Source organism: Microchirus variegatus (genome assembly GCF_963457635.1).
Source record: "Microchirus variegatus genome assembly, chromosome: 5".
In the NCBI taxonomy this organism is placed as follows: Eukaryota; Metazoa; Chordata; class Actinopteri; order Pleuronectiformes; family Soleidae; genus Microchirus; species Microchirus variegatus.
In genome coordinates this window covers 11,936,449-11,951,343 of record NC_139806.1, presented here as the reverse complement: position 1 = coordinate 11,951,343, position 14,895 = coordinate 11,936,449, and the positions used below count along the sequence as shown (strand labels likewise).

At 40.3% G+C, this 14,895-nt stretch overlaps 1 protein-coding gene across 1 annotated transcript; it reads right to left on the bottom strand.

Annotated features, from left to right (window-relative positions):
• Nucleotides 1–5,754: 5,754 nt before the first annotated feature.
• Nucleotides 5,755–14,824, bottom strand: ccdc39 (coiled-coil domain 39 molecular ruler complex subunit; the record flags this gene model as incomplete). Its single annotated transcript, XM_083889505.1, has 20 exons — nt 5,755–5,926; nt 6,105–6,193; nt 6,642–6,821; nt 6,968–7,108; nt 7,827–7,933; nt 8,061–8,220; nt 8,849–8,972; nt 10,076–10,284; nt 10,361–10,498; nt 10,574–10,738; nt 10,823–11,017; nt 11,774–11,906; nt 12,002–12,105; nt 12,184–12,375; nt 12,450–12,578; nt 12,655–12,747; nt 13,132–13,290; nt 13,370–13,516; nt 13,602–13,721; nt 14,723–14,824. 20 exons carry the CDS (start codon nt 14,822–14,824, stop codon nt 5,755–5,757), a joined length of 2,859 nt encoding a protein of 952 aa, XP_083745631.1.
• Between the last annotated feature and the right edge of the window lie 71 nt (nt 14,825–14,895).

Genomic DNA, 14,895 nt, shown 5'->3' with positions numbered 1-14,895 from the left:
TGTGTGTGTGTGTGTGTGTGTGTGTGTGTGTGTGTGTGTGTGTGTGTGTGTGTGTGTGTGTGTGTGTGTGTGTGTGTGTGTGTGTGTGTGTTACAATTACTGATATCATTTTATCATTTTGAGGAATCTCGAGCTATATATGCAGCGACATAAAACTCTCTTATGATACATGCTTTTAATTGCATTCCAAGAATTTCAGGAAGTGTAAAATCACAGTCTACAGTGTTAAAATTTTATTCCGGGAAGAGCTCAGCATTGATCCATAGATTCCATGGATAAATGAGCGAAAACAAAAAAGCGCATTGTCTGGCAAAGTCATTGTATTCCGCCCCCTTTCCCAATTTTCCGCATGATCTGTGTGCTCTGTCTTTATAAACTCACAGGTTCATTCAGAAGAAGACATCGAGCCTGAGCCTGAGCTATCACTCGCGATGGCACTGACATTTGTGTTTCTCATTCTGGGGGCCGCGTTCACCACATCACTGGCAGATACAACTGGGAACTGCAAAGTCATATGGTAAGTGTCTTTAAAGTGGGTACTTATGTTACTGTATGGTATATTTGTGCTTTTCTACGATGTTACACAACAGATACAGCAACATGCTTGCAAGAGATAACGGTTTAATTAATTTGGATTATGCATGTGCAAATGTCAAATGTTTCTCACAGATATTTCTCTCTGCTCTGCAGGTTGTTTGAGACAAAGTGCGGCAATGTCACTGAAACGTTAATAGGCCAGATCAAGGCCTGGCCGGACACGTACGAGGTCAGGAACTCTTTAGATATCTGTGTAAATGTAAAAGTGTGTAAAAATGTGTGCTATGTGCTTCTCTTTTAGAATGCATCATATTGTGATTTCAGACTGCAAAGCTCTCTCTGAAATGGTACTATTGTTATTACTATCAGTGCAAATAATCCACATATTCAGTGGTAATTTAAATCAGTTGTATCAGCAGTATTTTTTTTATTGCTGATTAATTAACCAGATTTCCATATTCCTGTTTAAAATATTGCTCTTGTTTAATTTTGAAAAACAGCCAACAAACATTAGACTTGACTGACTTTGATGTTTTTGCAGCTCAAGTCCTCGTCTTCTCTCTTGGTTGAAGCCACGCACACTTCCCACTCCACGCGCAACGTGAACAAACTTCAGTTTCTTATTGCGCAAAACGAGCTCTGCAAAGTCATTGTAAGTGTTTTTTATGATTAAAAAAAACCATTTGAATTAAGTTCTGATTAATCCAAAGTGTCATTCATCTGTATATTTGATCTAATGGTAAATCTAATGGTATGTTGACTGGTTTCTTTCATGTTGTCGTATTTCTAATGTGCAGGGTGTGGCTAAGTTGAAGCGTTCAGCAGATCCAGCTGACACCAGCTCAAACTACTGCAGCATGCAGAACCTGATAAGAGGTAACTATTGTGCTGCTGCACTCGTGACCTATTTATGAATTCATTTACGACCACAGTCGACATTACAGCCATTGTCTTCTCTCCGTGGTGTAGGAAGCGGTCTGGTTAACAACAAGCGATATAAGAAGATCACCAACAGGTCCATGTGCCCTGGCTGTGATTCTGCAGAATGCTCCTTCTCTTTTTAGCAGGAACCAAATATCACCTCGTATGTTAAATAACACTCATGCATTGTGTCTTAAGAGTTAACACTGTATTGCTGTTCCTACATTAATCCATTTTTTTCTGATAGTTCTACGATCAGAAACACCTTACAATAAAGGACAGAAATAATACGCTAACTGTGTGGCCATCATTTTGTAACAGGGAAGTTATATTATGGTAATACTTTTCTTCTTTTATCTACAGTAATAATAATATTAATTAAAAAGGCATGTGATTCTGGAACACTTTCATGTGACGGTGGAACGTTAATGGCGGGAATAATTCTAATTTCCAAGTAATTTGTAGTGGGCACTAGGTTAACGCACGTAAACGCATGACGCGTTTCGGTGACGACTTACCGGGAAAAAAAAACGCGTGTGACATCATGTTTACGTGCCGCGACACTGGAGTCCAGGCACCTTTTACCAGTTAGCTGCGTTAGCTCGTTTAGCGCCGTTAGCTTATTAAACGAAAAGAGCAGCGCTACAAATAACCGACGTACCTGTGCACTGCGTATGTGTGCCTCTGTTTTTAAAGTTTAGCGTTACCTTAGAGACTCATCTTAACAATCAGGAGTCACGTATGACGTCGCACGCATCTTTTTCCGGCCAGGCGTCATGTGTTAACGTGCGTTAACGTTTACGCCGTTACACAAATTTTACACAACTGGTTCAGAATAATGTAATTAAATTACACCTTTTTTTATCTTTTTAACCAGGAACAGAAAAGTTGTTTTACATAAATATAACACAAGAAAAAAGGTCATCTTACTTAACCTGCTTATATAAATGAATTAAAGTCAACAAAACAAACATTAAATGTTAAAAGTTTTCTGTTAGAAGCCTTAAAGGTGCCAGATGTACCAATTCAAAATACCAAGGTCTTTTAGGTTTCGTTTTCTGACATAACTGGCAACCCGTGGTTGCTCGGCAGCTGAGACTCTACTGACTGCAATGATTGGTAGATGGCGGTAGGTGGCGCCACATGCCAAAACATGATTTCAAAACATAAACATGATTTGATTTATGAAATATTTTTTTTAATGCAAATATTTTGTCTGTACTGTTGTTTTTGGTGAGTTCAGTTTGTTATATGAACATTATTCCTGAGTCTCTGTGACATATTAGGAGGATTTTATGGCCAGTTGCTTTAGATTTATTACATAATGCATCTTTAAAGCGACTCTAACTAACGTATGCGTATGATTAAAGCTACAGTGTGTAAGATTCAGGTGAAAATGAAAATGGGCAAAAAATAGAATATATGAATAATTATGCTGCTGTGTGTCTTTTTGTTTGAGTTATTTAATGATAATTGAAGGCTGCCATGCCTGTAGGTTCTGCTACATGCTCCGAATGGGGGAAGGCGGAGATATTCAGCTGCAACCTCCACCTTTCACCAATAGATGTCACTAAATCCTACACACTGTACCTTTATGTTGCACTGTTTCAAACTTACAATGTGTAAAAAGAGAGGATTGAAAGAGACTTTTACAAGTGAGTGAGCCATCGCAGTGTTTTTGTATTTCATTATAAAGAGGTTTAAAAACAAGTTGCATGGTGTTGCTCTGAACAACACATATAATATATGAACTTTACTGGACTGAGGTTCCATGAGTTGTTTCTGGGCATTGAAAGGTAAATAAAAATGACATTTCTTCCAGAGAGAGTAATTCCCTGAGTGTTGATCTCGACGCGCTGAAACACTTCTTATCAGTCTGATTCTGGTCAAAGTCCACGTAAAGTTTTCAGACAAAAGTAAACAGACATTTCAAAATAGAGCCAAACAGTTTCTAGTTGTAAATAAATTAAGTCGTTTGTTTTAGGTCTTGTCACAGAAGAGTTCAGGTCCAATCGTCAAGCTTTAACCGTTTGCCCCCCCCCCTAGTGCCCAAAACTAGAATTGCATCAGTCATCGATGAACTACCATCGAGTGTGAACTCAGAAACACACTCAGACTTCGGTGAAGTTCCTCACAGTCAGCGTGAAGTTCAGACGTGGTTCGAGCTGGTGGATGATGTCATAGAGCTGAAAGACACGATGAAAGACGTGAAGTCCTGTTTCAGGGTATGATTTCTAACCCTTAGAACACAGAGCATTTAGGCTGCTTTTTACAGTTTATTCAGGAGCTGTAAGAACGTACAATATCAAGTGTTTTGTATCCTATTTTTCATAAAACCTAGATGATCTGATAAAAAAAACAAAAAACAACAACAACTATATCAACACACCTGAGCAAAAAGTACTCAAAATATTTAAAATCAGATTGAATTTGTGAAAACAAAAAGAAAAGGGAAAACACTGTCTATTTATGTGAATTTTGCACAATTATTGCTACTTTAAATAACTACTAAATAATGTGATATAAAATGAATAATAACTTTGACTTAATAACACATAAGAAGACGAAAAAAAGTACTTTTTTAAAGCCTGAATATGTGACCTATAAACACCCACCCCCAGGAAGTCCATCTAAGAAGCTGTGTTTTATTCCCACAGCAATTTATACACATTTCATTGCTTGTAGTTTGTGATATACAGTGACCTTGAGACCTCTGAAAGTTGCCTTTAAATAAAATGTACTACTATTATTATTATTATTATTATTATTATTATTATTATTATTATTATTATGCACAATTACATTGTTATTACCAAGTTGGAAATAGCATTAGAGATAACATGGTATTACAATAATACTACCTCCTGTACTACACATTTTAATAATGACATCATTTTACCAATTTACCATGGATGCACAAGAGTTAAACACTGACTATTAGAGTCTTAATGTACATGACAGTTCAGGTTACGAGGTTACCTTGTTTAAAACTGGTCCAACAGTTTCACTGAGCTCACGACTGGATCGCACAGCTGTCTGAAGGATCGCCACAGCTGTGGGACGAATGAAAACATTTAAAACCACTAAAACACCCGCTAGATGTTTGTGTCACTTCAGTTTAACAAGTGTAAGATACACTCACAATTGTTCCTGACAACAGACGTGGGGCGGATTGAGTGAGTCGGTGGAGAGTCTATCGTGGATGACGATGCTGGAGAAAACATTAGAAATAAAGTAAGATCACGTCTAAAAAACGACACAGATCAGCTTTCAGGGATTTCTCACATGTCTGTGCTGCACATGACGCCAAACATCCGGAAAACAGAATCATCATCACCAGCCTCATGTTGATGTGTTTCTCTTTCTTTGTATGTGAGAGAATGAAATCTGTGTGAAAGTGCAGCTTCTGCTCCTATAGACTGTCTGACTGCTTGTGTCATGTACCAGGAAGTGACACCTAATAAGGAGGGAGGGAATTTTTTGTTTAACAAAGGCCTTTCAAGGAAAAAAAAAAAAGGGCATTGTCAAGGAAGTGGAGGTGAATATACAATCACCTTTGTTTTACATTACAGGAAACTTAACATGGTTCCGCTATGGTTGTGACTCACTTCATTAGAGACCAGTGAAACGCAAAGTTGACATTATGAAGTTAAAAGGAGGAGGTGAAAGACTTTGTCACACAACTTTAAAGAAGTCACCCTTTCATCATCCAGTCCTACGATACTGACACACAGAGAGTCTATACAGTGTATATATAGCTTATATTTAAGTGTAGGAGCAAGTTATGATCTATAACGTTTTATTTTATTTTTTAATGAACAGCAGTCAAGTTTTCATATCAGATACATGTCCATGAATGAGTAAATGTAATATGTGTAAATTAAACATTTTAAACCAACAATACATTTGATTAAAGGCGCCATATGTAAGAATGTGGCCAAAACAGTTGTTACATTCAAAATACCGAGGTCTTTTAGGTTTAATTTTCTGACATAACTGGCAACCCATGGTTGCTCGGCAGCCGAGACTCTACTGACTGCAACGATTGGTAGACGGCTGTAGGTGGCGCCACATGCCAAAACATGATTTCAAAACATAAACATGATTTGCAGTCTGCAAAATGTTTTTTTTAATGCAAATATTTTGTCTGTACTGTTGTTGTTGGTGAGTTCAGTTTGTTATATGAACATTATTCCTGAGTCTCTGTGACATATTAGGAGGATTTTATGGCCAGTTGCTTTAGATTTATTACATAATGCACCTTTAAATACAAATTCAGAATGGTGTCCATCATGTTCAGTTGTTCTTCAGCTTCCTGCTGTTGCTGCTGCTGCTAGAGCTGGAACGTCTGGACATGGTGAGCGGAGGGGAGGTCGCTGTCATATCCAAGCCCAGCTCCACTGTCTTCAGTGCGGGCGAATGAAATCCAGACGCCCTGGGGCTGTTGCTAGCTGTGGAGGAAGGAGATCTACAACACACAGAGAGAGGGAGAGCGTCACCACGAAGACAAAGACAAAATGGAGTACTCTTCAGTCTTCAGAGTCTTTGTGTGAAAACAGGTTCTTCAGCATATGGAGTGTGCAACAGCCACAGCCAGCAAACAAAACAAAAAAAATCGTCCCAGACGATGAGGACACAGATCTAACCTGAGAGAGGCAGAGCTGCGGGCAGAGTTGGTCTTGGAACTCCGGTGGCTCCTCGGAGTAGAGGCAGGAGTCGGAAGAGACAGGTTGGCCTGAGACAAACGACAAAATACGACGGTGACACAAAGCAAACCGCTTCCTGTAACAGGCATTTGTTTATATTTTAAAGTTACGCACTGCAGCTTTACAGCAACTTCACTTGGACAAATGGTACAAATTATGTGCATTTATATGGCACTTTTCCAGTCTTTAATGCTTATTGTATTACAGTTTACAGCCATTCATGCATTCACAGACAGCAGATGAGGTTCAGTGGTGGAGGTTGGGGGTTCGAACCCTGGTTCTTCTAGTTTAGATGCTCCTGAAAGCCGTGCTGGCCTTGTGGTGAATGAGTATGATAGAAAAAGTGCTGCATATAGATGTTCTGAAATCTGGTTTAAACACAACTGGTTCAATTTGAAAACTGAACTTAAACCCCATGACTGACACAGCCTGACGTGTCTTCACGCTAAATGAATCCTCCGAATGAAACAAACAAACCTGCAGAAAGTAGTTCTCCATCACTGATCTGAGATCAGGCTTGTCCTCCAGGCTCTCGTTCAGCATCTTACCAATGTTCTTATTGAACTCTTTCAATTCCCTCAGTTTCAGGTCCTTTTCTTCAAACGTCTCCGTCTTGGTGTTTTTTGCTGAGCGGAGCTCTTTGGTCAACTTAGAGCACTGGCAAACACAAATGAGGAACATTAGGATCATTAGGGTCAGCTTGATTTCCGAAGACTTGTTTCATTAATTCATCTTCTGCCACTTCATCCTCCACATAAGGGTTGTAAAATACAATAAGAAGTGTGAGGAAAACTCTTTCACACCTGTTTTGTTGCTCTGTCCATTTTCTCTCGCTGTGAAGTGAGTTCTTTGTTCACTTTAGTGATGAGCGACCGTTTGTGCTCGATCTTTTCCTTCTCCACCTGCTCTTCTTGCAGCAGACCTGCAAGTGTATTGTTCATGTCCTGGAAAGAGAGAACCGTACATTAAAATAACTAGAAAAGCACCCTGAGAGCTCAGACATCCGCCAAAGGCAGCTCAGCCCCCCACAAAATAGCGATAAAAATAGTGATGGTATCCACGGATCATGCCCAAAATGTGTTGTTCCTGATCCCATTGAGGACATTTCCTGAAAATGTGGTTGGTTTTTGGTCACAACTTAATAATTCAGCAATTAAATTCAGTGCAGTTGAAGGAGAAAGACAGATAAACCTTCTATAAATCATTTGTTTTACACTGTACCAAAGCCAATTTCTGATCACATAAATTGTCTTAGTGAAATTTCACTAACAAATATTCATCTGGATAAAGTTCACTCCATTCTGTTGCATTCATTTGTTAATTAAAGGTCCAGTATGTGACATTTGGGGAGGGTTTATTGGCATACATTGAATATGTGTCTCTGAAGAGGCTCTTGCTTTACATTGGCGGCCATTTTGTGTCATTATTTCGCTACAGTAGCACATGGACAAACTAACCAGAGTGTGTGTTTTCTATTACTATTCTACTTTCTATCTACATACAGCAAATGAAAACATGTGGATACACGTCTCTATTCAAATACACTGCTTTTGTGTATTTAGTAAAGGTGAATTTAATAATACATTAATTTAACACCTCCCAAAAAATGTAACCGGACATAAGAAGAGTAACAGGACGTGATTTCAGACACTTTGGACTAACCTGTATGTCTTGTTGGAGCTCCTGGACTTGTCTTCTCTTGTACTTCAGTGTGTCTTCAGTTGTCCTCAGCTGCTCCTCTAGCTTCAGTTTTTCTTGGTATTCTGGACCTAAAACAAACCAAAAACAAACGTTCTCATTCACATCATGATCACCGACAGATACCGAGAACAGCCGCTAACAACCATCGCTGAGGTTCTTCTGATGAGTTCTTCTCTCGTTACAAACTCTACGTACTTGATTCATTGGCCTTGTTGAGAGATTTGCGAAACGTGGAGTTGCTGTTGTTGAATAACAGCACGGTGTTCTCCAGGGCTCGGTTCTCCAGCTCCATCTTGCGTATCTTAGCATCGAGACTGTCTCCCCTTTGCTTCACCTCCTCTTTCTCTTGTGCAGCCTGGGGAAGTCAGTCAATGAGACAAGGGAATGATATGAACATTTCCTGTCAAGGTTATCTTGACCAAAATAAATAAAAAATAATAGTAATAGTTGTAAAAAATCAGCTTTAAAATGTCTTCAAAACACGCTGAAATCACTTTACCTTACATTTTTAGGAATGCCACAGATACACTCTTAGAAATAAAAGTGCTAAGTAGAACCATATAAGGTTCTTCGGCTTGTCTTCGTAGGAGAACCCTTTTTGGCTCCAGGTAGAATCTTTTTTATAAAACCCTTTATTCGGGTAAGGGGTTTAAAGGGTTCTCTGGATCAAAATGGTTCTTACTGGAACCATTAGTGTTACCAAGAACCATTGGAAAAACCCTTTCTTTGGGGAAGGGTTTTTCAGAAACAGGTAGAACCTCAGCCCTTGTAGAAAGGACGCTTTTGGAACCCTTATTTCTAAGAGTGTAGGACACGTCTTTGCACACATTTGTTATAAATCATGAAGTCCTGGAATGAGAAATCACTAAGATTTTGGCGAGCTAGACAGGTATGGACAAAACACCACAGTCTACTTATTTTAATTGTTTTTTTTTTTATCATGTGTGTCCATAGACACAACAGTGTTAGTAAATAACTCTGACCTTTGTGATGTAGTAAGCCTGCGAGTTGTCCTCCTCCCCCTCAGGAGCTGCCATTGAAAGTGTCGCGACCTCGAAGCGGTTTTTTGTCAGGTCGATCTTGGACAGTTTCTCGTTCATTTCAGCACTGAAACGGAATCGGCCACTGAATTAGTATTTGTTTTAAATGTCCTCTGGACGAAGCTCAGGGAGGTTAACTGCACACATGTTTTGCTACTGAAGCTCCTTTTCACCAGATGAGCGTGGACAGATAAACCAAAGTGCTTCTGACATGAGGACATGTCTCCATCCCTGAAACACCAATTTCAATTCAATTCAATTCCAAAGGCTTTATTGGCACGGGAAACACACACACAAAATACTGCTCTGTTCACTCTGTGCCAGCTTTTAGGGTGTGATGGCCTGCTCTGGACACCTGAAGGATCGATCAGTCGTTGGTTTGTGTGTGTGTGTGTGTGTGTGTGTGTGTTCCATATGCCCTGTACTGCCCACATTCTGTCCATTCTGTACCTCCTGCATGGAATATGTTGCAGAAAGACTGGAAACTAACTGAGTGTTTAAATCCAAACAGAGAGCTCTTGAGGCCGACTCATGCATAACATGCACTTGTTTTTCATAATCTGCTCGTAAATTTAATCTGTTTCCTTTTTATTTGTCTTTTGCTTGTGTTTTAACTGTGTACATTTGTAGCTGTGTTGGGTGTTTTGTATTTGCTGCTGCGTATCTTGGCCCCTGAAAAAGAGGTTCTTAATCTAAATGAGATTTTCCTGGTTAAATTAAGGTTAAAGGTGCATTATGTAATAATTCTAAAGCAACTGGCCATAAAATCCTCCTAATATGTCTCAGGAATAATGTTCATATAACAAACTGAACTCACCAACAACAACAGTACAGCCAAAATATTTGCATTCAAAAAAACATTTTGCAGACTGCAAATCATGTTTATGTTTTGAAATCATGTTTTGGCATGTGGCGCCACCTACCGCCGTCTACCAATCATTGCAGTCAGTAGAGTCTCACCTAACAGACCTCTGTATTTTGAATTTGAATGTAGTAACCGTTTTTGGCCACATTCTTACATGAAAAAAAATTCTACTGCTAAATATAAACATAGAGGGAGTTCTCACCTTGCACGATACGGTCCAAAAGCATTAAGACTACTATCACACAGACTTGGACGACATACTGGTCTCACATGCATAGATTTGCGTTAAAAGCTGGTGATTTCACCTGAGTCTCTGTCTCTCCTGCTCAGTGATCTTGAACTTCTGGCTGAGCATCTCTCTGTAGACCTTGATCTCCTCCACCCTCTCCTTCATGGCTCTCTGAAGCTCCAGCCTCCTCTTCTCCAGAGACAGCACGGTGTCCGCCTTGTTGTACAGCAGATCTCTGACCCGCTTGACCTCCGACTTCACCATGTTCCGCTCAACCATGTGGTCCTGATGAGGAACGCAAACGAGGTCAACGACAGAGTGCGCGGTCATCATCGTTTATACGCATCATCAGTGAGTTTACCTGTTTCCTGAGTCGGAGTCTCTTCAGCTCCTTGTCGTTTGTGTCACTGAGCAGCATGAGCTCCTCGACCTTCTCAGTCATGGCTCTCTTTTGAGCTTCAGACTTTTCCATTTCTTTTCTGAAAAAGCGAATGTCATCCTGTAAGAGAGAAAGAAAGAGCGATTGAGAAACATTTATATCACGTGTCACATTGTGCAGAGCAGTGAGACTGACTTCAGACTCCTTGAGTGTGCTGGTTAACATATTAGCAGTCTTCTTCTTCTCCTCCAAGGCTTGGGTCAACTCGGCGATCTTCGTGTCCAGCGTTTGTTTCTCGTCCACTTGAATGTCACCTTGCAGCCGAGCCAGTTTCCTACTCAGGCAGATGATCTTGGAGTCCTGTAATGCAGAAGATGCAAGTGAGAGGAAATGCAGGAGGTATCACACAGTTATATAGATCTGTGTGTGTTTTTGTGAGCTCACCTGCTCATTAATGGTCATCTGCTGTTTCATTAGGTCCTTCTCCACTTTGGTGAGCTGGCTCTTCAGGCTGCTGATAGTGGACCTGCTCCTCGATACATGGGCGACAGAATCCTTCCCCTTGGTCTTCAGGGTCTGCAAATGGTTTTTATAACGGAACAGCTCCTCTCTGCAGTCATGCAGCTGCACGTCCAGCTCCTACAGCAAAGCACAGGCCGACATCACGTTACAGAGCAACACAATATGAATTGGAACAGTGACTATTGGTATAGTTTTAGAGTGGAGGTGGGAGAGGGTCTCAAATCCCCCCAAATCTTGCTTTTCTTGCATTTATATTGTTTCATGTACATGAAACGTGATAGAATGAGATCTAATGTAATGACGTTACCTGTTGTAAGTTTCAAAAACAGAAACAACATTATTTGTATGCTGCGTCCTTCATCTGACAACAGGCTCATGTCATGCAAAACTATCAGACCAGACTGAGGGAGCATTTGTGTGTATACAGTAACAGCAAGCGCAGGGGCGGGTGGAGACAATAAGTGTTTATTCCAACAACACACAGAACAGAAAATTAACCTGTTGACACGAGATCTAAACACCTCTATACTGAGAAACACAGAGAGCGCCGTGTGGAGCTGGTAGACTTAATCAACATTACCAAATTACCATAATAACCACATGACTTCTCAGCTTTCAGAAACCGCTGGAATTTATCCAATATCACAAACCGTCGCGTAATTACGGAAATGCAAAGTGCGCTTGGGTTTAATTTTGTCTGGATTTGCTGTTACATAATTAATTTGTACAATTCTTGATGTTATGATTTTATTAACATTGTGGGCCACATATCTCACACCTGATCAAGTTTTAGTGTGCACAAAAGAACCTTTTCAACTGCCATCACAGCAGCTGGACAGTTTTACAGTTGTTCGAGGCTGTCGGGCTGCTCACCTTGATCATCTGCTCCTCATCCTTAAGAAACTGGTCCATCTGTGCAGCTCTCTCCTCCTCACTCAGGACAGTCTGAGTCACATCTTTCAGTTTCTCCTCCAGCGCTGCATTGTAGGCCCTGGCCTCACTGAGCCTACAACACACACACACACACACACACACACACACACACATACACAGATCATGCTCATGAAGCACTTTAGTGATTGTGTTGTCGATTTCACTCACTTGCTGTTGTTATCCTGGATGTTTTTCTTCATTTTGGATATGTTGGCTGTCACAGACTCCACGCTGGAGTTTGCTTTGTCCAGTGTGCCCTTGCAACTGTCCAGCTGCAATACACATGATCATGAATCAGGTCACCTTTAGATTTGAGTGTTTGTCACTGATGTTGTCTGAGTAAAGCTGACCTCGTCCTGCAGCCTGCTGCAGTTACTCTCCTGCTCCTTCAAATCCTGCCTCAGTTTTACAGCCACTCGTTGGGCTGAGGTTATCTTCCTCTCAGCTTCCTTGTTGTTCCTCCTCTGAGTGTCCAGCAGGTTCTTCTTCTCTGTAACAGCAGCATCCCTCTCCCTTATGTTCTGGTTGGCTTGGGCAAGTTGCTGGATGGATTAGTGCGTGTTAGTCAAAAAGTACGGCTCAGTTATAGACACAAGTACAAGATAACAGACTTTACCAGCGCACACTGCTGCATGTCAGCGTCGTGTTGCTTCATCAGCTTGATGGTGTTTTCCCACTGGTGAATGAGCTGCTGTGTCTCCAGGTGTGTCTGCTCTAAGTTCTCTGTCGTCTTATCCAGAGCCAGCTGTGGAGGAAGCAGAGGCGTTCTTACAGCAGAGCTGTGCAATATTTAGAGTTTTCTCGTTTTGTTGCTGCCGTACCTGTGCAGACACGGTCTCAGTCAACTCTTTGTCGAGTGCTTTGCGCTTGTCGTGAGCCTCCAGTGTCTTCTTCTCTATGGCCAGAGAAAGGGACTGTGACAGGAAATAAAATAAAGCCAGGATAAAATTAGTTTAATAAAGGATTTACTGAAATTAGTCATTTTGTGGCTGATTGGTGTAGCTTCATACACTCTTAGAAATAAAAGTGCTATGTAGAACTATATAAGGTTCTTCGGCTTGTCCTCATAGGAGAACCCTTTTTGGCTCCAGGTGGAAAAAGGTTCCACCTGGAACCCCTTTATTCAGGAAAGGGGTTCTGGATCAAAATGGTTCTTACTGGAACCATTAGTGTCACCAAGAACTGTTGAAAAACCCTTGAAAAATGGTTCCAGGAAGAACCTCAGCACTTGTAGAAGGACCCTTTGGGAACCCTTATTTCTAAGAGTGTATATAAACAGGATGCACAGCGTTGTTTACCTTGATCTTCTGCTCATCTTGCTGGGCATACTTGACGATGGCCATGGTGTCCTCGTCTTTGCACGCCGACTCCTCCAAAAAGGCATCCATGGTCTCCTGGTCCCAGTTCATCTGGTTCCTGAACTCCTCCAGCTTCTGTTTGGTCTTGAAGATGTGATTCTGGAAGCAGGGACACGTGTTAGCGCACATTTAAAGTAGTAGTCGTAGGTTTTGAAAGCGTGTAGTAAATGGTTCAGACCTCGAGCATGTTTCTCCTCTCAGCTAAAGATCGCAGCTCATTCTCCATCTGAGCGTTCTCCTGCGTCAGGCGACCTGACTCCCTCTCTGTGAGCGCTGTCAGGTGTTTCTCCATCTCTTCTTCTCTTGCCTTGGCCTTACAGAGGGCCTAAAACAAATCAAAGCAGAAAACGTTATGGTTTGGTAACTGACTTTAAAACAGTCACCAAACGAGATAAACCCCATAAACCTACCTCAGTGTTCTCCAGTTCTCGTCTGCCATTTTTGAGAAATTCACTCATTAACGACTTTTGTTCCTTGTTGCTCTCCAGTTTGTGTTTCAGTCGCGTCAGCTTTGTCTCCTTTAAACGAATCTGTTGTTGAGGAAGTTAGAAGATGATATCGCAAATAAGACCATAGCATCCTGTGAGCAGTGAATCACTTAAAAAAAAAATACTCAGAAACCTTTGGTTTGAGACGATACCACGACAATGTTAAACTCACAACACATTGGGGCTGCACTGACGCATGATGTATTGCGAACTATTAGGCTTTTGAGAAAAAAGCAGTGTGCTGTTACTCTGTGAGCCCAATATTATATCATTAATAATAATAAAACTAGTGCATGAAAAATACTGCAAATACTTTTATGTCACAGTTAATTATTCTGTTCCTTAAAATGCACCAACACCTATATATTTATTTATTTATTAATTCACTTTTATTATTAATTAAATGATTATAAATGATTATTAATTCAATTATTTTGAATATATAAGTTAGTTAATATAAGGATAGGACATGATGAGCTTCTGCTTCATCCTGTTTTTTCAGTCAGCTAAGATAGAAGTGTCACTATACGTATATAAATGTGCCCATATTAAGTCATACTTCTTGTTTTCCTCTGTTTAATTGGTTTGTCTTTTTTTAAATGAATGTTTTATTATTTTCAAAATAAGGGATTAAACTCAAAACTAAACTAAATACGTTTTCATTCATTCATTCAATTTAATCTATATTTATTTTGTAAGGTGAGACACTTTTGTACTCAAAAAATTGATAAGAACTTCTAAGTGCACACAAGTTTGACAAAGTTAAATGTTTTGATTCCATTTCATGTTTTTAAGTTGTAGTTTGTGATCTTTATTTATCTATATCTTTATAGATCTAGATAAAATGCATAAACAAGACAACGCATTTTTAAAGATGAACGAATAATAAGCATCACATATTGGCCATCAGCTGCTCTGTTTTCTAAACATCTGCACTGTTAACCCTTTATAATGCGTTGACCTTTGCCTGACCTTTGTTAGAGCTTCAGAGTCGTTTTATTTTTTTTTGTCCATGTCTGTTGTCAATAACCATCCTCACTCACCTCCTCCAGCAGAGCCCGGTTCTCAGCGTTGGTCTCGGGCAGAGCAAAGCGCTCGTCCCAGCCTTCGTCCGTGAAAACCGTGTTAAACACAAAACTCGACATTTTTTTTTCTGCTTTCACAAAACCACACGGGATTATTTCAGGGCGGAAAAAACAGCTGCTGCTGTTCCTGT